General features: G+C 37.7%; 1 protein-coding gene across 1 annotated transcript in view; it reads right to left on the bottom strand.

The window, feature by feature from the left end:
• Positions 1-722: 722 nt before the first annotated feature.
• rtn4rl1a (reticulon 4 receptor-like 1a) overlaps positions 723-21,616 on the bottom strand; it is a 108,706-nt gene continuing 87,812 nt past the window's right edge. The window contains exons 2-3 of the mRNA XM_081353778.1: positions 4,704-5,155; positions 723-1,776 (exon numbers count right to left, since the gene is read on the bottom strand). Coding sequence (XP_081209904.1) covers positions 889-1,776; positions 4,704-5,155 — 1,340 coding nt within the window. The 3' untranslated portion in view covers positions 723-888. The remainder of the gene's footprint in view (positions 1,777-4,703; positions 5,156-21,616) is intronic.

Raw genomic sequence — 21,616 nt, 5'->3', positions numbered from 1 at the left:
ATAACAACACACACAAACCCAGAGCCATCCCATAATCCTTCATAAACTCTACTTTTTCTCTCACTGACCTTAAAGTATGCCAGCATAGCAGCTTCAGAACAGTAGAATGCTAATTCACCATGCGAACAACAACTTTTGGTTTTGTTGGATTAACGTGCTAACCCTGATAGCATTTGTTGGGGCTGTGTGAACCAGCTTTAATGTGCGAATATTGCAAATGCAACCATTTTTCTTATATATATGTAAAAAAAAAAAAAAAAACTCATAACTAACACAATCCCTCTCCTGGGTTGTCATTTTTATCCTGTCTGGTGCTAAAGGTGTTGACAACAACCCTCCCACAGAAACCGCAGAGATGCTAACACATTAGTGCAGCAGTTCCATGTACATTTGTGTAAATGGTATGTTTATGTATTTAGCTCACACTCCCCTCCCCTCTGGGCTTGCAGCCTGTGTTCAGGTCGAAGGTAAGGACAAGGATTTGGAGGTTTTAATGGTGGTAAGCTTGACCACAAAGGGCTGCTAATTATTCTGCAGAGGTGCGATGTACAACTGAATGTAGTTAATAAATGCACAATATATTTTAATTTTTTTACTGAATATGCCCTGGTAAATCAGCAGCAACAGGGAATGGTGTAAAAATGGTGATGATCGAGGAGTAGTCCATTTAGTGTCCCTCTCTCACCCACAAACTCCAGAGTGTCTTCGCATCTCCGGTTTAATTCCAGGCCCGTAACTTTGCCTCTGTCCCTCAAAAGGGGCTCGCTGACGTACACATGTACACACACATACAAACACACACACATTCGCACACTGAAGTGTTGGAGCCAGAGTAGACAGAGGGCTACGTTTTCTTCGGTAAAACCATTTGTACAGGCTTCCACAGGCTCAGCGGAAAATAAGGGCAGTGAGACACACCAATAAGTAAAGAGGGCTGATGAAATAAGGTGCCAAGAGGGACGTCGCCCTGCTGCTGTTTGTTCTTTGCACATTACTAGGTGGCCCCACCGAAGTCCGTGGGATGCACTTGTTCTTACGTCTTGGCTTTGACTGGTCATATTTGTCGCCCGATTCCTTGTTGGTTAAATCCTTTAGGTTATACACCTCATTCGGACCATTCCCCTGTCGGGTGCGATGCCTCGTGCAGTTCCTGTTGCGTCCCGACTTGGGCGGTCGAGGGAGCGGTGACGGGGAGGTGGGGTAGTATTGATCCTGATGTGGCAGGTGAGGATGATGATGATGATTGTGTGATCGGTGATGATGATCTTTCTTCAGCGACACCCCCACGTCCCCCTGGCTGCCGGATTTGCTCTGGTGGAGCGACTCCGAGCCCGTACAGGAGGGAAGCTCTTCTTTTGTCAGCCGTTTCAGATCCTTTCCCGCCAGCTCCGGCGGAGCCACGCATATTAATGAGGAGGTGGAGCCACGGAAGCGCCGCAGCCAATCCCAGAGCGGCACGGCCTTGCAGTCGCACTCCCAAGGGTTGTCGTTGAGACGCAGGTACTCCAGCGCCGGCAGCTGAGTCAAGCTCTCGGCTGGTAGCTCAGGTAAGGAGTTGTTGAACAGGTAGAGAGTTGTCAGGCGCCGCAGGTCATGGAAAGCCTGTTTGTGAACCCACTGGAGCCGGTTCTGATGCAGCAGCAAGCGATCTAGGGCCCCTAGGCCACGGAAAGTGTTCTGGTGGAGGCTCCACAGCCGATTTCCATGCAGAAATAGATGGCTGAGATTCAGCAGATCAATGAACATGTCATCCTCAAGAAACTCCAGCTGGTTGTTCTGCAGAACGCCAAAATAAACAGCAACAGTCAGTAGCAGGCTCAGAAAAAGCAAGTCACAGATATGAATATACAAAGCAATCAGTTTTTGTTTTTTGATGAAATGTCCTGTTAAATTTAGTCAATCTTTCATGTGTATTCCTTAGTTTTAGTCTGTTTACAAAAATAGCTCAATCAAATTTTAGTTTAAAATGGGTTATCTTTTTTTTTTTTTTTTTTTCTCCAAAAATTAGAAATGTTTTTGTTGTTGATGAGATTAGATGATGTTGATGAGATTAAAACTACAAATCATCTTAAGAAAAACACCAAATCAAATCATGCGAATGCTTCTGTGTCCTCTTCATAAAGGCAGTTCAAAGATGACTCTTTATATTGGATATATTAGATTTTCCCTTTTCATTTATATTTCTGTTATAAGAATCTTTTTGAAAATCCAAAGTGCCTTTAATGCATTGTGTTCTCAGGACATTGAAGGTAAATATATACTGTATTTGCATGGATTGGAGAGTGATTGATATTGTGAATTTATTTTTTATCTAATTGTTATTCGCACATGCCAAACAACCCCTCACAGTAATCCTTCCTCATCTCTATGGTTCTTTTTTTTCTCCAGTTTTTAAGCTATATGAGAGGCTAAACACTGTGAAATTGGGACGAAACAAGCCGAGCGTAAAGAACTGTATGTTCAGGTGGGAAGGTACTGTACAGTTTTGTCTGCTATCCTTGACATATGTTACTTCCAGAATAGAACATTTTAGATAAGAAAATGTGTATGTATATATGTCAAGAATAACAGACAAAACTGTACTATATATATATATATATATATATATATATATATATATATATATATATATATATATATATATATATATATATATATATTCAGCTATTTGTTTTAAAAAATTAGGTCAGCCAATTTAATAATATATGTGAAATGCATGCTGTATGGCACTTTTGTGTCAAACTTTTTAGATTACAGTATATTTATATTTTTTGATACCGTTTTTCTACTATGTAGTAGACCTTGTTCAGATATATTAACCGAAATACCCATAACCTTGTGCATATGCTTATGAAACCTCATAAAAGGTCAGAAATATTTAACCTTAAACATAAATCAAATTCCAAGAGCCGTGTGTCTGTAATGTTCTTTGCGCCTGAAGAGTATGATACCTTTTTGACATTTTCATTAGAACGAAATATTATCTCTGGTCATCATTTTAGTGCAGCACTTCTTGCTGCTAAGGCTGATATTGAACATTTTGAGCAGATCTTATCTGGATTTATTTGGCAAGTCAGATGATTCCTAAGCAATGGTTCAAACCGGGAGCACTGCCAATCTAAAAAAAAAAAAAAGTATCCATTCAAGAGGGCATTTTTGTTTCCTTAAAAGCGGTATTGTATCCAGTCAGATTTCTTAAAGTGTCAGCACAATTGTGCCAAGCGTCTTATAAATTCACACTCAATTTGGCTGAGGAGGACCTAAATATGATATATTTACACAGAACGTCAGACCTAGCAGCACATCAGACACATTAATATGAGGGAAAACACAGGAATCTTAAATGGTACTGTAACTATTTCAGTTCCATTGTTCCATTCTCTATAGACGAGTCATTTTGTGCAAAATGTGCCATTTCCAGTTTCACAAGGGCATTTTTCTTATTTTCAGCATTCTATGGGGCAAATGTGTTTATGTAAAAGGGATAGTTTATCAAAAGATGAAAATTCTTTCATTAATTACTCCCCTTCATGTCGTTTCAAACCTGTAAGACATTCGCTCATTTCTGGAACACAAATTATGATCTTTTTTATGAAATCTAAGAGTTTTCTGTCCCTCCATAGACAGCTACGCAACTACCATCTTGACGCTTCAGTTCATAAAGAGATTGTAAATCTAATCCTTATGAATTTGAGCGGTTTAGTTCAAATTTTCTAATGATGAACAGACTGAATTTAGGCTTTTGTTCCCATATAAACATCAACTGCGAGAACCAATGAGGTTCATTCTCTTGTGTTACGCAGCACATTTGAGCATCCGCAAGAACCATTGAGGTTTGCTATCGCGCGTCAAGCAGGTTCAGTTGAGAATGAGAATAAAAGCCTAAATTAAATCTGTTCATCATATAAAGCAATCGAGTCTCTTCAGACAATTTCGACTAAACCGTTCAATTCATATGCGTCAAAGTGTCAGTTGAGTAGCTGTCTGTGGAGGGACAGAAAGCTCTCAGATTTCATCAAAATGATCTTCATTTGTGTTCTGAAGATGAACGAAAGTCTTGCGGGTCTAGAACAACATGAGGGTGAATAATTAATGACAGAATTTTCATTTTTTGGTGAAATATCCCTTTAATACATTGTAATGTGCCATATTAGTCTAAATTAAAACATTTGGTAACACATTCACTATTAAATAGTTGCTTATTACCATGCATATTACTACCATATTGACTGTTTATTAGAACTTGCAAAGCACATATTACGCCTTATTCTGCATGACCATATTCTACATCCCTGAACCATAAACATAACCACTACAACAACTACCTTACTGTCAATAAGCAGTTATTAGGAGTTTATTCTGAGAATACTCTTAATAGTGAATGTGTTCCCTAATCTAAAGTGTTACCAAACATTTCAATATTATTTGATATTGTATATAAAAAAATTTGACATGGCTTAATTTCTAAACATTTATATTGCTAACTTAAGCTTTAAGCTTACTTTGCAGGTATAGTGAGGAGAAACTGGGGTTGTGACTTGTCAAATAAGGCATCCTTATGAATAAAAAAAGTACCTATAATAGCACATAGTAAATGTTGACATCAGCTATTCCTTGTTGAAATTCTAGTCTTACATATCTGCTGTATACAGTAAGAGGGACATAAATGGCACTGGTTTTTAAAATGTCTATTTTTTACCTACCTGTAAATAGAGATACTGCAGGTTGTGCAGCCCTTCAAATAACCCGGCGGGCAGAGTGATTAGGCCACAGTGGTAGAGGTGCAGAGCATGGAGTCGGGTCAGGCCCTGAAAGGTGTCAGAAGCCAAAGAGCGGAGGTGTTTGTTGTCTCCCAGATCGAGCTCCTCCAGGCGGGTGAAGCCCATGAATGTGGAGGGCTGGATATATGAGATATTGTTGGAGTAGAGCCAAAGCATGACGGTGGTTGGGCTGAAATGGCCCTGCAGCAATCGCTGGATCTTGTTGTTTTGCAGAAAGACTCGCTCGCTCTGGGCCGGGATTTCTTCTGGAACCACCAGGAAGTTGTGCGCCTGGCAGCTCACCGTGCTGGGAGAGTCGTAGCAGATGCAGTGACGGGGACACGCTCGGGTCAACTCTAAGCCACACAGCACCAGGAGAAACTCCAGACCACAGCCTATGGAAACACAGAGACAAAAAGATAATTCAATTAAATCAGTGCACATTGGAGTATTATGAATTTCCAGACTGGCTTATGCAGGTTAGTGCTCAGCTGGTTGACTTTGATAGTCAAGATAACGCAGCCCAAAACACAACATATGCCGGTGAACAACTATTTCTAGTAAAGTTATCTTATTAAAACAGTATTACGCTTACCCATGGATCTGCAGAAATTTTACTGTATATGATTATAATTTTGTTTGATTGTCCAATTTAGAAATAATTAGAAAAGTCAAGGTCAAGAATTAACACCAAACAAATGTGAGTGCAAACAAAGCTTTTAATCTGCAATGATGGGCTATTAATTCTATGTAGTATATTATGAATATCTGTATAGGTATACAAATCATTACGACCAGTTCTCTTAGATCAATTGATCTGAAAAGATCCGACTCAAAACAATGACTAATTTCTACTTCTAGAATATTAGAGTAGGCCTGTATCACAGTATTATATAATATATATAGCATATAGTATATTAAAAATACAGCAAACAATACTAGTCAAACTTTTCTTAAATTTTTGTTTGTAATACGTTACGGTAATTATTTGGATTTAAAATTGTTAAATTAGGAAATTAGCCTATTTTAAATTGTAATAATGTCACACTATTACTATTTTCACTATGTTTGATCAACTAAATGCAGCCTTGGTGAGCATAAGACATCCATCCATCCATCCATCCATCCACAGGAGTACAAAAATAATGAGAGCATGTGATATTCATTTTCCACCTATATCTATAGCTATCTCTGAATATACCCGGCCCACAAGGATGAACTTTAAAAGCAGAAAATCAATGTTAAAGGTTACAGAGGAATTAAATGCAAGCACACATGAGCATTTTGTGTGTGTGTGCATGCAACAGATCAGAACAAAAACCTCCTTGAAAGAAAAAAAAAAGCATGTCTGAGGGTGAGAGAAAGAAAGGGAAGGAATAAGAATACACGATAAAACCATGAGGATGAGGTTGTGATGATGGGCGCTGTTGTACAAGTGAACGTTAGTGGCTCAGCATTGATTCGCCTCTTTGATGTCGAATTGAAATGGGAATGAGAGAGAGGTTTCGAGGTGCACCGCAGTGGCAAGTGTTTTGAGGAAGAGATGGAATACATTTCGGGTGCACAAAAACTAAAAAGGATCAGTTTGCTAACAGAGACTGAGAGAGATTGATATTGACAGAGACAGTAAACTTGCGCAGAGAGCTGAGTGATGTGGCATAATACAGGGTGTTCTGACACTGATATGAAACATTACTATTCTCTCACACACTCTCACCAGCAGGAAGCGTGACAGGAAACTGTTGTTTAAACCACGGGTAGTATTAAAAAGACGGTTCACCCAAAAAGGAAAATTATGTCATAATTTTCTCATCCTTTGTTGTTCCAAATCGGTGACTGACTTTCTTCCATGGAACACAGAAGGAGAAGTTTGGTAGAATTATTCTAGTCAATGAAATGAAGGAACACTGATGCTTTAACACCATTAAATCATCATAAAAATATAGTTAGTACAATTTGCATAAAGTTAATCGTCCCCCCAAGTGGGCCATTAACCAGATTGAGATCGAGAACTCCAAAATCATATCAGTGCAGTTCAAAAAACAAATCATCCAGACCACTTCTGCAAGCTGGATTGATCAATTTATTATGAAGAATAAAAAGAATGACTTGTTCTTGAATCACGATCTGTTCTTCCATGAATGAGCCAAGGAGAACTAGGGCAGCTGTTGAGATTTTAAGTGACTATTGACAAATTGTTTATTTGTAATTAATTTTATAATTATTCCAAGTCTTCTGAAGACACAACTCATAAAGACCACTTTATAGTGCGTTTATGGTGCTTTATTGTCTTTTTTATAGCTTGAAAGCCTCAGTCACCCTTCATTGTAACAGCATGGAACAGAATTGTCTTTTTGTGTTCAACGGAAGACAGGAAGAAACGCAGGAGTAAATGAATCTTTTGGGTAAACTAGTCTTCTAAGCTTGTTTAGAAGCGATGTCGGGTCATTATATTTATATTGCGTGTGTTAGTACATGCCTAGACATACATGATTGTGTTTATTTAAGATTACAGTGATCTCCTCTGTATACCTGCACTCGACGGATGACCTTTTTCAAGCAAGCTTTGTTTCAAACAGCACCCGGTGCCTAATACAGCGTGAAATCTCACACAGCCTCGAATGACGTGTAATCCTTCGCATTTAAATGTTTGCATTTGTGTTTGACACCAGGCTTTTTCTGTGACATTTTCCTCTCCTGAATGTTCACTTTGCTTTATCTTTATTACAGCAGTCCAACAACGGCAACAAAATTATACTCTTTGGCCGGTGAAGTGAAGTGTATTCTTCTGAAAATGAACGCTGAATACACAGCTCTATTGCTGGCAGTATGAATACAATTTGTCTGAGGATTCTCTTTATTTGATTATGAAAATGGACTCCGGTCAAACCAGCGGGTATTACCATGCTGTATTACACCTGAATAACTCTTCTAGACAGTGTGTCTCTTTATCTCATTCTGTAGGTTTCTCTGCCTCAATGCACGCACACACACACACACACACACACACTCCACGTAATGCACAAGAAGGGCCGGCGAGCATGAAAACGGTCATTTAGAAGCGTTAGATTACTAACACTTAAATAAAAGGTCAAAGCACGTCTTCTTTTCCCCTGAGGCAAATGAAAATATATTTGAGTATCAGTTCTACGGGTTACCGAAAGGTTAAACAGCCCTGATTAAAAACCGCCTGACATCATAGCACCTGCTGGCGAGAACTAGCATCCATTAACTGTCCAGAAGAATTTTAAACAATTTGAATTTTACCCTTTGGGCAAAGATCATTATTTTACTAGTAATGAAAGCTCAAGATTGAATTGATTTGCTGAAAGCTGGTATTTTTATGCCATTTATGATGAATTTGTAGTTGAAAAGGCTCTGAAAAGCACATTTTCTGATGGGGTAATGCAAGTCATTTTAGGGTTTGCTAACTAGCAGGCCGATTGAAATGCTTGTACAATGCTTTTGCAGATTTTTTTTCTTTGCAAAAAATAAATAAAAAATTAACACATTTACTCAGCAGAGACTTTGTTGAATTGGTTGAACGCGACAGTTAAGACATTTAACTGTGTATGTTTATACATACATATGAAACTAATAATCTTTCAAAAGATTCCCATTTCAAATAAATACTGTTAAAGTCTCCCAATAATTTTATCCCTCAAAACTCATTTTTGATCACCAAACGTTTAAACGTTTTTTCCTTGAAAAAAATCTTCATGCCGTAAATAGCTTAAATGTAACTCTACACCCTTGCCTCATTTAGTACATACGGTTCAAAGAATATGCAAATTAGCCCCGCCTCTACTCACTCACACCAGCTCAGAGATCCACTCCTTGACGATCACATTTTGACCTGATTGGTTACAAGGTAATTTGTGACGTCAGAAACACCAGCGATTTTCAGGTTTTGAGACTTTGAGTCTTTGGTTCACTGCAGTTTTAAGGAGAAAATACTCAGCAATGGTGCTGACTTATGAATTTACACATGGTTTGTATTTAACATTAAAAGCTTAATTTTCACCACAGGGGTCTTGATCAAAGAAAACCTAAAAAAAATGCATCACTGTTTCCACAAAAATAAAGCCTTTTATATATTATACAACTTAACTGTATTTTTAACCAAACGTTTGTACGGTAGTGTATAATAGTATGAAACTGAAACTATATATTGTTAAAAAATATCTTGTTCTATGTGTGTGTATGTTTTAGTTCATTTAGGTTCATAGAGCAAACTTTTCAATCTACTAGTTTTCCATTAGCCTGCTATATGCCAATGTTCAATTATACATTTTTATACATTTTAATTATAGGTTTTTAGTGTCACAAAGTCATGTCAGCATGTTAAATACATCCTTATTTCACAATGATCATCGCTAATCCTACTTTTACCATTTAATAACTACATCACTTCATTTATCCCTTCTTCGTTCCCATTTATTCCCTTTCTCTCTCTTTCTCTTATGTCTTTTTGACTGGATTTCAGTTAGTCTCATATGTAATTGGGATGTTTTATCTGTCAGCATAGTGACTTTTTTAAGTATGTGGTTGTGTACATTTTATGTACTTGTTTATAGTCCGTAGATTTGAAAATGCACACATGACAAATTGCGCACAAATCTTTGTATCCATTGTCATTTGTTCTCATTTTTATTCGCTCTTCCATAATGACCCTCTCTGATTTTTCTCTCTTATCACATAACAGAGGCTGCAGAAATCCCTCGTCGTTCTGGGAGGCAGAGAAAAACCTTCCGGTCACCCCTCGCTCTATTCCTATTCTCATCCCCCCCTCCCCCTCTTCGTCTCATACATTTGGATTATAACTCTGGTAGATAATAAGTGCATTAAATATATTATGATGTCTCTTCTCATTAGCAAGATCCAGCCACCGGGGCCCCTACCGTTTGGGCCCTAGCTATCATATTCACTGAGAAAATTTCCTTTTATTTCCACTGAGGATATTTCCCGTCACAGCAGAAATATTGTTCATGTCAGCTGTAAGTAGACTCATGCATAGAAAGCTCAACAGAATTCAAATACATGTCCTTTAAGTTCTGCATTTTCCACGTCCCTTGTTTGTTTGTTGAATAAATATTTTGATTAATTTGATTATGCATTCAGCTACTATGTAATGTACCAACACAATTTCAAAGGCAATTCATAACTTCTTCACATTTTGGCGAATTGGTGGCTATCGTGTGAATTCATACAACCTCATTGCGTCCCAGTGGCAGTTATGTTTAGGGGTGGACCTTCCTTACTTTCTTTTTCTAATAATCATACGTTTTCGTATGATTCACATCGCCATCTCGTAACAGTAAAGTTTTCCCGTGAGATCAGGTGTATAGTATAAAGGAGCGGCCACTTTAGCGAATTTTCAACGGAAAAAAAGTTAATTGTCTATTGTCAATAGTTTATCGAAGTATGAAACACAGATCATACAGAAGTCATTTTCATACCAAGCGGCTTTCCGTTGGTCAGCGCGGTAAATTCACGGGACCAACTTGAAAATGCAAAACTGGGGATTTCTGTCAGAGGTTTTGTCAGTGAACTGGTGTACACTAGACTTAAATTAACTTAACTAAAAGTAACTTAACTAAAATTAAGTTACTTCAGCCAAATGGCTAAATAAAACACAAGTGACAATCCTTTCAGTTCCAGTTCCCAGGGACCGATAGTATTCCCAGTTTCGCTTAACACATTTCACAGTGTTTGATTTCCGGCTAAAATTAGCATAGAAAATGGCTGCTATAGTAAGTTAAGCTCGTAATTAACTCAGGAACTTTCAGCTTAGATTGTATTCCTCCTCCTCTCAAGTGTGTCTGTCATTATGGATGTTATACATCAAACTACATATTTAGTTTGTTTTTTTTCCCGCAGGAGGCTGGTGTAACAGTGCCGAGAGTGGGTGTAGGCAGCGGTGACAGTCTGAATAAACGCTGTGGGGAGAGTGGACACACACAAGCTGGGGTAATGTTGTGCAGAATGACAGAGAAAAGATCCACACTGAGATGAATGACTACAGACAGGCAGAGAGAGTGCAGGAAGGTTGAAATAGCACAAAAGATCTGTCTGCGTTTGTGGGCCGTGTGGCACAAGGAGGTCTATAATAACTGGAGAAAGCTATCCATTAGAATTTATCTTACTGGCAGTTTTTTGGCTGGTGCATGTGATTTTGAAATCTGCTTATTTAAAAATTTGCTCATGGGAATTTAGCAGAAAGGTTTGTGAATGGTGTAGTTATGCCTTCTAGCCAGCAGGGGTTAACTGGGCCATGCTAAACAGTCAAAGCATGTCCTCTTAGTGTGACAGCACACCTTCTCAGTAATGGATTGAGTAAACATCTCCGGACTCTGCCAGACCTATCGAATTGGCAAAAAATGAGAACAGGATTCTGTCTGTGTGCCAGCATGTGCTGTTGTCTGTCAAAATGTCCCTCTTATTTCTTTCCATCTCGCTCTTGCTCTTGCTCTCTGACACGTCTATGTGAACGACACAATAAAACAAGATCGCTGCCATTACAATCAGCAAAGCTTTGCAAAAGTGCACGATTGATTTTTGATGACTGACAGCTTTGTTGATTATAATGGGAGCGATCGAGTTTTGTCACGTTGTGATGCACAGATGTGTAGTGTTGCAGACACTCTATTTCTTTTCTTTCCACACGTACAGTATAGATTCTTGAGAAAGCTCAGATGGAACGTTTTACAGATGAAAAGAGCCAGTTCAGTTTGAAATTAAATGGAATATTTGTCATTTGTCAGTCAATTAAAATTTATATTGAATTGGTGGACTGGATAAAAAAAAATGTATTTGTTTTGTGTGTATATATATATATATATATGTGTGTGTATATATATGTATGTATATATGTATATATAATACACTACCATTCAAAAGTTTGGGGTCTGTAAGGTTTTATTGATTGTTCCAGGCTTCAGTGTCCCATGATCCTTCAGAAATCATTCTATGTGCTGATTTGTTGCTTGAGAAACATTTCTTATTATTATAGATAGTGAAAACTTAATATTTTTGTACAAACCGTGATACATTATTTTCATAATCTCTGATTAATAGCCAATTTAAAAGAACAGCATTTATTTGCAATAGAAATCTTATGTAACGTTTTTACATAAGTATATTTTATGTAAATATTTTACTTTTGATCAATTTAATGCGCCCTTCCTGAATAAAAGTATGGTTTGAGTACAAGGAACATTACATTATACTATATTATAAGTAACATTATGAGTAATACAGTAGTAGATAAATGGTTGAAGGAGAGCAAAAGTGATATGAACAGCAATTTCTAACCAAATGGGAATGTGTTTATATATACAGTATTTGTCGCTATATATCTAGCACTAGTTATTTTATTTCTACAGTAGCAATACAGCTTGATTCTCATTGTTATATGGAATATTTGAGTGAGCGAGTTGGTCAGATATCTCGTCTTTTGTAAAGGAATTGTCTATCGTGTGTTCATGGGATTCTTCCATTGCACAAAAGGTTCTATATCAGTGGTGTCCAATCCTGCTCCTGGAGGGTCTGTCCAGCACAGTTCAGCTCCAACCGCAGTTAAACACACCTGAAGCAGCTAATGAAGCTCTTACTTGGACATACTAGAAACTTCCAGGCAGGTGTGTTGAGGCAAGTTGGAGCTAAACGCTGCAGGACAGTGGCCCTCCAGGAGCAGATTTAGACACCCCTGTTCAATTTAGTGCAAAAAGTTTCAATTTTAATAAGAACTGTTCACAAAGTGGTTCTTCTATGGCATCTCTGTGAAAACCCCATTTTGGAACCTTTATTTTTAAAAGCGCAAGTGAGTATTATTACGGGTTGTATTTTGGGTACGCTTCTGTCCCATGATGCCACACAGCTGATGTCTTGTTGCAGAGAGACTAATTGAAAGGCCGGTGCCAGGGACGTGTTACTGACTCTCTGCACTCGTCTGTCAGTACGTGTCTTTCCGTCCTTTCAGCAGTGAGACAGATAAAACATAAAGGCTCCTTTAATTTTTTTCTCATGTCTGAGTGAATAGACGAGCAGTCGTGTGCCGCTGCAGATGGACGGGCTGAGGCGATCGCATGCATATCAATGACAGCGCTTATGAGTCTTAATGAGAGGCAATACTGAACCTCGCTGTTTCTCTCTCGCTCACTCACTTTCTCCTTTTGTTCTGGACAAACTCAATTTCCTGCCCCTGTCAGCAGGAAGTGGGATGCTGTCTGTTTCTTTATCAGTGTGTTGTGTTATATGCTTATGGCAAGTGTTTTAGTATCATTGCGTTGTTTTGTCTACTGCATACTGAAAACAAATTCGGAGTTGCGTTGAATGACACAAGCGATTCAGAGGCAATCAACAGACTAAAAATGCATACCTAGCAAGACAGTGGCTCTCATATGTTTTTTTTAAGTTGTCCAACAAATTGGACAAGTTAACAAATACCCTGACGATGCACTTAATTAACTGGAAAAAAAAAATGAAGTGTGGAATGTTGGACACTTCATTCCCTGACATAACAAAGGGGGAGGGACTAGCAGACTCTGATGCTGGATGAAGAAATAACCTTATGAAATTCATACACTACACTGTTTGAGTACACAGTGCATCATATGTGCATAAAGTACTTAATTTGCTGAATTTATACGATTGATACTTGTGAATCTGCCCCCAAATTGTAGTTATAATTTGCCTAATTTGTGCTGTAAAATCAACTGCAATCTTGTATGAGGTGTACGATGTGTGTTTATGTAAGAAAAAGATGATTGAGAAATTCAGATTATGTACACACACAAAAAAAACATTCAAAGGAAAAACACCAAAACTAAGGGGTTTAAAACTTGTTTTTGAACTTGCAGAAATGACACTTTTGCGTGGATCATTTTAAGAAGTGTTGCCTCGTATTTTTAGAGCTAAAGCTGAGTAATAACTCTGAGGCGAATCTAATGTACTGTGTAAAGCTGATGTTCTTAACTCATGATGTCAAGCCCCACATCAAGATTGACCAAAAGTGACTACAGGCCACTGAGGTTCGTATACACTGAGCTGGATTATGTGCACACTTCTGGTTATAAATCGCCATGGATTGGGGAGAAAACCTTTCTGAACCCTTTTAGCACTGACTGGCTTATGCTTAAGTCTTACAAGCATCAGACCAGAGAAGCAGCACATACACATGCCAGCCCTCACGTTCTCATCTATGCCTCGTTTAACACAGGAAACATAATACATAATGAAATCAAAAGGCAATTATGAGCAACTTTCAGCATGCTAACACACACGACATTTTATCTCATGTTTTGTTTTATGTACATCATAAAGAAACAGACGTTTAATCCCCATTTACACAGTATTGTTGGAGTTTTGTTTTTCTACTGCAAGATGCTCTGATGTTATTCGTGGGCTGCACAAATGTCCACAACTTTAGACAAATGGGGTGCAAAATGAGAATGTCATTCTATTTTGACAATGAATAAAACAAGACATTCTGGTGGGGAAAGTGTGCAACATATTATGCACACGATGACTTATTAGCAATGCTGAATATTTCTAGCGTGGTTTTCCATGAACCATTAAAAAAGAAAAAACATTATCCACATGAGGGTCGTTGCTCACTGTTACTTTTAACTTCTCAGTCTTGCCCACAAACAGTAACAGGATTTTACTTCCACTGGTAGCTGTCACATCAAGTCACTTTTAATTTAAAGGAAAACTCCGACTTTTTGGGACTTTAGCTTATTCACAGTATCCCCCAGAGTTAGATAAGTCCACACATACCTTTTTCATTTCTGTGCGTTCTGTAAGTGTTATTTGACGCACCCACCGCTAGCCTAGCTTAGCACAAAGACTGGATGTAAATGGATAATGGTAGCATACTAATCCAAATAAGTGACAAAATAATGCAAACATTTTCCTATTTACATGTTGTGATCTATATAGTCACAAGTAACAAGGCTATATGAGACAGAGACCATTTTTAATCGTATAAATACTGGGAACTATATTCTCACTAGGCGTAGGAGCACAGCTAAATCAACAACAGGGCGTCTCGTGTGCTGCGCTAATCACTCCGCCCAAGTAGCCACTCCGCCCAAGTAGCTGTGCTCCAACGCCTAGTGAGAATATAGTTCCCAGTATTTATACGATTAAAAATGGTCTCTGTCTCATATAGCCTTGTTATTTGTACACGCTGTGACTATACAGATCACAACATGTAAATAGGAAAATGTTTGCATTATTTTGTCACTTATTTGGATTAGTATGCTACCATTATCCATTTACATCCAGTTTTTGTGCTAAGCTAGGCTAGCGGTGGGTGCGTCAAATAACACTTACAGAACGCACAGAAATGAAAAGGGTATGTATGGACTTATCTAACTCTGGGGGATACTGTGAATAAGCTAAAGTTCCAAAAAGTCGGAGTGTTCCTTTAAATAAAGTTAAAGAGACCTTTTACAAAGTCTTGATTTTGTTTTTGGGGCCTGTTAGAATAGACTTTCAAAAAACATTGTTGCACCACCTCTGTTCCCAGTCTGTCAGTAACACTATTTAGTTCCTTCTGAAAAGCGCAGTGTGCTCTAATTGGTCGGCTGAAGCAGTTTGTTTTGATTGGCCAACCGCTTTGTGCGTATTTCGTAAATGTCACGCCCCTTACCATAACTGTGTTAGATCTGGGGTGGAAAAAACAGCGTCTTTTGGACATGGCGACAAACACTGCTAACACACATTATCAATGTGACCGTTTTGCATCAAAAATGTGTCCAGAAGTTTTCATTTTCAATAGGAGTAACCGATTTTCATATAAAGTTTACAAATGGAAGACAGTGGCGCATAAACTCTTTCTTGCAAGATACTATGGCCATGATGGATGTTCATGTTACTGCAAGCGATTTTCAGTTCTATATGATTTATCTCTGCCCACATAGAGCGATATAATAAAAAATGGGAGGAAAACTGTCAAAAATTGCAGACCCTGAGTTTGATTCATGCATTGATAATCGCTCATCTTGTTCATGATATGATGTATTATGCACAGCTGCACAAAAATTTCCCCTTGCAGAATGTTCATTTTTAGCAGCAAGAACTGATTCCTTGTCAAATTTGAATGGCATCTTATTTTACATGCAATACATCCAATTTGGGATAAGATTTACAGCTACCAGTGACCAACCTTTGGTGATAATATCGCCGTCAGTGTGAACGGAGCATTAGACTTCATTATGCAGTTTATCATGAGAAAAAGAGACAAAGATTAGCAGGTCTTTGTAATTCTAGCTGATCTAAGAGTTTGCTGCTTTAGTTTTCTTGGAGAGAAGTGAGATAAAAGACAACAGTTAAGCAAGAGGAGGCAGAGTCAGAGCTCAAGGAACAGGAGGAAGACAGAGGCCTTGGTTTGACGAGTGTAATTCCTTTTCATTAGGCCTGTTCATATGGAGACTGGGAGAAAGGCGCCATTGATCCTGCTGTAATGTCTATTCATTAACTTCACAAAGCTGAACACTGCTAATCAGGACAGAGCTCTGTGTGTAGCCTTCATCTATCACTCAGTGTTTGCACACACAAATAGAACAGTGTGAATTGATGTTTGTGATGAAAAATGAGCCAAAAACAGGGTCAAACAATAAATCAAAAACACTATTCTGTTAGGGTTGGGTGATATATACTGAATATTTACAATATATTTGACATGAGTTTGGTGATATTAAACTGAGCAGCATTGTGAACATCGCAATGATCTTAATGTGCTTTTTATTTGGCCATTAAGTTTTCTAAAGACTGCGCCGTGAGCGAGTTTCATACCCCCTCCTTGTGTCATGACTATGAGAGCATTAAAACACATTTTAATAGCTTATCCATTTAAACAGTTGGGGTGTTTAATTCACTTCCACACTTTTTTTTTTTGTACAGTTTTGAATTGGTTTTATTTCCGTTTAAATTATAAAAAAAATATGTACAATATATTTATATGTATTATTATATTTTATATATAGTGTATAATTTATTATTTATTATATCCATTGTATTGTATTACATAGTGATTATTATTTTATAATAATTGTTATGAATTATAATTATTATTTATGTATTACTATAAAAAAATATTAAGTATTCTTCCTTTGTGCTTATTTAGTGGAAAACAGTCCTTAATTATTTAACATGTCTTAATAGATTATGGAATCAGTTTTATTTTTTATTTAATTTAATCAGTTCAATTATTTATATTTATTATTATAAAATTATAAATAAATAAAATCTCAATTAAGTATTCTTCCTTTGTGCTGATTTAGTGAAAACCTATATAATATCGTCAAATAATGACCTATATTGACCAGCTTTTTTGTTTTTGATCCCATTTTAAAAAACAAATACTTTTTGACTTGTAAAAATGCTTTTTCAATAGTTTTTTCTTCTTCTTGTGTGTCATGGTGGGCTGTTTCAGACCGTTGCCCGACTCTTGTTTTAGCTGGAGTTATCTGGACCTTTGAGATAGCCACTTATCCCCTTGAATCCTCTACGTCTCAGGGCAATCCCACGCCACATGCCAACATCAAAGCCTCGAACGCCCTTGCATCATGCCAAAGACGGCCCACATATCAGCTGGTCTAACCATCTCTCTTTTCTAAAACATTTGGAAGGAGTGGATCACAATCCGTTTTTTTTTTTTTTTTTTTCTGATAGCTGTAGGGAAGTACAGGAGAGTTAGGACTCTTGGGAAAAAGCCACCCCGAATACAGTCCAAAAATTCAGCCTGCATGGATGTGCAGCTTGAAGCTCAATTGTGCTCAAACATATATTACTTTGTATTCTCTATGAAAAGGTTGACTCTTGGGTAGGAGAAACTATAAACATTTGGAAAAAAAAATCATGCATTTCCCCTTTTTAAAGGCCACAGAGTATTCTGGACTGAACCTGATGGTCTTCTTTGTCTCACACTGATTGTTTTGCTTGTCTGAGTTGGGGAATGTGGCATTTAGAAGGAGGAATTTTATGCTGCTGCACCGAGCGAGGAATGAATGTCTGCCCATTCAGCCGGCTGAAAAAGCAGATACGCCAGGGGGAATCGTGTAAGTTTGAAAAATGAAGCAGGGAATGTGAAGGTAAATGTCACTGTAGTGCATCAAGAGAAGACAGTGACAAAAGTGTCTAGAGAAAGGAGAGAACGTGGGAAACTAAGACAACAGGGAGGCAGACAGGAATGTTTTCAAGCCTTAAAGTGGTTGAAAATAAATGATCCTCATGTTTTAAAGGTAAAGTGTGTAATTTCCCAGCCACAAAGAACTGCAAAAAAATAATGAGTTTTTTTCCCTCCCAAACACTCCGCTCTTCTGCCATTGGTCAGACAGTCAGATAGCCCCGCCCCAAATTCACACCACTGGTTGAGTCAATATTGCTGTTGTCGGGCAGGTTGGGATACTCAAAGCTAGTAATGTTTTGAAAGCGCCAAAGAGACAGTGTTTAAATTTTGATTTAAACTGATTTTTTTTTTTTTGTTATAGTTTTCTTTACATATAAACCTGACATAAATAATTTACAACTTTAAAATTACTGATAATAAATTATTCTAATGTTTTAAAGGTAAAGTGTGTCTAGGCCAAGCAGCACCAAATGTTTTCCCAAACATGTTTCCCAAATACTCCGCTCTTCTACCATTGGTCCTGCAGTCAGATAGTCCCACCCAAAATGAACTTCACTGGTTGAGCCAATGTTGCTGTTGTCGGGCGGATTGGGATGCTCAAACAAACTGCAAGGTTTTGAAAGTCCCACAGAGACAGTGTTTACATTTTTGGGGCGAATTAACTGACAATTGGCTTTAAAATGTTTTGCATTCTATCCCACCATTTTTGCCAGTATAATGTCATTGGGGAAGGGTGACTATGTCTTTCAAATTCAAATCCTTTCAAATCCTTGTCACTTGAGTCCAAAAGAGATGTTATACTACTCCACATTAGTGAAACGCGTGTCATAAACCAACAGCACTGCATTTCTCTGTAAGACATATGAAAAATGCTCGAAGACAAGGCATCAAAATGATGCCATCTGTGGGAATTTTTTTCTTATGTTTATGACAATTGCTACAATTATATTGTGAAGAGCCTGTCGATGGAAATATTCTTCACTGAAATACTTTCAGCTTGCGAACTACTTCACAGAACAAAGTGGATTTTGACTCTCAGAAAGCTCTGACCGGCAAAACTGTGTTAAGGTCTTTAGTGTGTTGCTTTGTGGTTGCTAGGGTGTTCTGGTTAGGTGCTTGTTTACAGCCCATGTCAAAAGAGCCCACCTCAGAGTGCAGTATCGATGATATTCTGGTCCCTACATGGCTCCCTCCTTTAATGTACGCTACCATTCAAAGGTTTCAGGCCAGATTTTATTCAGTGTTTTTTAAAGAAGTCTCAAAAATACAGTAGAGCATTAATACTGGTATGTGAAATACAATTTAATGCAACTTTAAATTACTTTTCTAGGCTATATATTTTAAAATGATAATTTATTACAATCAATGTTGAAAACATTTCATATTTTTGTGGAAACCTTAAAGGGATAGTTCACCCAAAAATGAAAATGCTGTCATCATTTACTCTTCCTCAAGTTGTTCCAAACCTGTATGACTTTCTTTCTTCTGCTGAACACAAAAGAAGATATTTTAAAGAAGGTTAGTAATTAAACAGTTGCTGGTCCCCATTGACTTCCATAGTATTTTTTTTCCTACTATGGAAGTCAATGGGCTCCATCAGTCGTTTGGTTACCGACTTTCTTCTACCGAATATCTTCTTTTGTGTTCAGCAGAAGAAAGAAAGTCATACAGGTTTGGAACAACTTGAGGAAGAGTAAATGATGACAGCATTTTCATTTTTGGGTGAACTATCCCTTTAAGACCTTAAGGATTCTTTGATGAATAGAAAGTTCAAAAGAACAGCATTTGTTAAATCTTTTATAACAATATAAAAGGTCTTTACTGCCACCTTTCACATTTGCATTCACATTTATGCATTTGGCAGACACCTTTATCCAAAACGACTTACATTGCATTTCAAGGTACACATTTACATTCTTATCGGTTCTTGCTTTCCCTGGGAATCGAATGCATGACCTTGCGCTCTACTGTTTGAGCTACAGGAAAGCTACCTTTGGTCAATTTAATGAATTCTTGTTGAATACAAGTATTATTATTATTATTATTATTTTTTTTTGTCCATTCTCTCATCTACCTGTTGAAAACTGTAAGTCAAATCATTTAAATGAGTAATAGCACACTTTTCCTCAATAAGCCATGTGACTGTTTCACAATGCAGCAAGACTTGCCAAAGGTTAAAGCTTAAGGTTACAGGTTTGCTGAAATCACAAAATACTGTAGCTTTAGCAAAAGTAATGCCTTTCTTAGCAAAGATCGCTAATAGTGAACATCTGTCCAGTATTCGATGCAAAGCCACAGGCAATCTTGTGGAAGTCTCTGTTAGTGATGGTTGCTCTCACCCAGATAAGCTTTCAAAACACAGCGAGTGGTCAATCAAACTGATGTCCGCCAACCAAACGGACCATCAAGCTTTCAAGCTTGTGTAATTGGAGCACTTTATGGCCACATGGAGTGACCACAATGGCACCTATTGGGGCTCCTTGAGAGACTATGTCAAGACTCTCTGTGTAATGAGTGATTCTCATATTGTCTTCTCCATTTCTGCTTTTTGCTCTCTTTCTTTGATCTTTATCATAACTGCCTTGTGACTGATCCCCGTCCCTTTAAAGTGGTGGTTGATTATGATTTCACTTTTCTAAAATGCTGCTGTTTGAGCATAAACAACATCTGCAAAGTTACAAAGCTTAAAGTTCAAAGCAAAGGGAGATATTTTCTTTTAAAGAAATTGCTTTTTAAGGACCACAGGCTGGTAAGGACTACACGACATTCCTCCCAGGTTAGTGACATCACCAACCCTAGAATTTACATAAACTCCGCCCCCTGAACACGATTATCAAGACAGAATATATCAATGACTAGAAGATAACTACACATCAGCTACATAAATTCATCAGTAACCAGTCAGAAATGTCCTGTTGCATTCTACATGTCACTTCTTCTTGAGTCTCTCCATCAGTGACTAAAGGTAAAATGACACAAGCTGTTGAGCAAGCTGCCCTCCGTGCTGGGAGCAGCAGCTCATTTGCATTTAAAGGAACAGACACAAAACGGTGTGTTTTTGCTCACCCTCAAAAAGTGACAACTTTAACATGCTATATAAAAATATCTGTGGAGTATTTTGAACTAAAACTTCACATACACACTCTGGGGACATCAAAGACATATTTTACATCTTGTGAAAAGGGCATTATACCACCCCTTCAATGTTTTTATGCGCGTGGGAAAGATAGAAAACGTTTCTTTTTTTATCCTTGCATGAGACAAAGTGTGTTAATGGACAGAGATGGAGTGCAGTCTGTCTCAAGGTTAATGGTTTGATGTTCTGTAATCTCCTGAATGTGGCGGCATTTCACCTTACTGTATGTGTACCAGATGACTGATGTGTGTGTGTGTTGTGGAGACATTGGCCTTGTTCAAGAACTCTGAGGGGGGAATTTACTGTGTCACTAATAGCTTGTCATTTTAGCACCCGATTCACTTCAGGTTCAATGAGGTAGCTGCATACAAACATTTAGTGCACATAATATTGGCTCATATTATTTAACCATAATATATTTTACAATATTTAAAGGTATAGTACACTCCAAAAATGGTTGTGTGTCTACACAAAGATATTTTGATAAAAGTCAGGATATATATGTATTGTCTGTACATTTAAAGTCAGTGGGGTCCAATGTTGTTCTTGACCCAACTGACTTTCTTTATGTGGCCAGAAATG

The sequence above is a fragment of the Scardinius erythrophthalmus genome (genome assembly GCF_964197995.2).
Source record: "Scardinius erythrophthalmus genome assembly, chromosome: 23".
Taxonomy (NCBI): Eukaryota; Metazoa; Chordata; class Actinopteri; order Cypriniformes; family Leuciscidae; genus Scardinius; species Scardinius erythrophthalmus.
The sequence above is the reverse complement of the archived record's forward strand: the minus strand, read 5'-3'. Positions and strand labels throughout refer to the sequence as shown.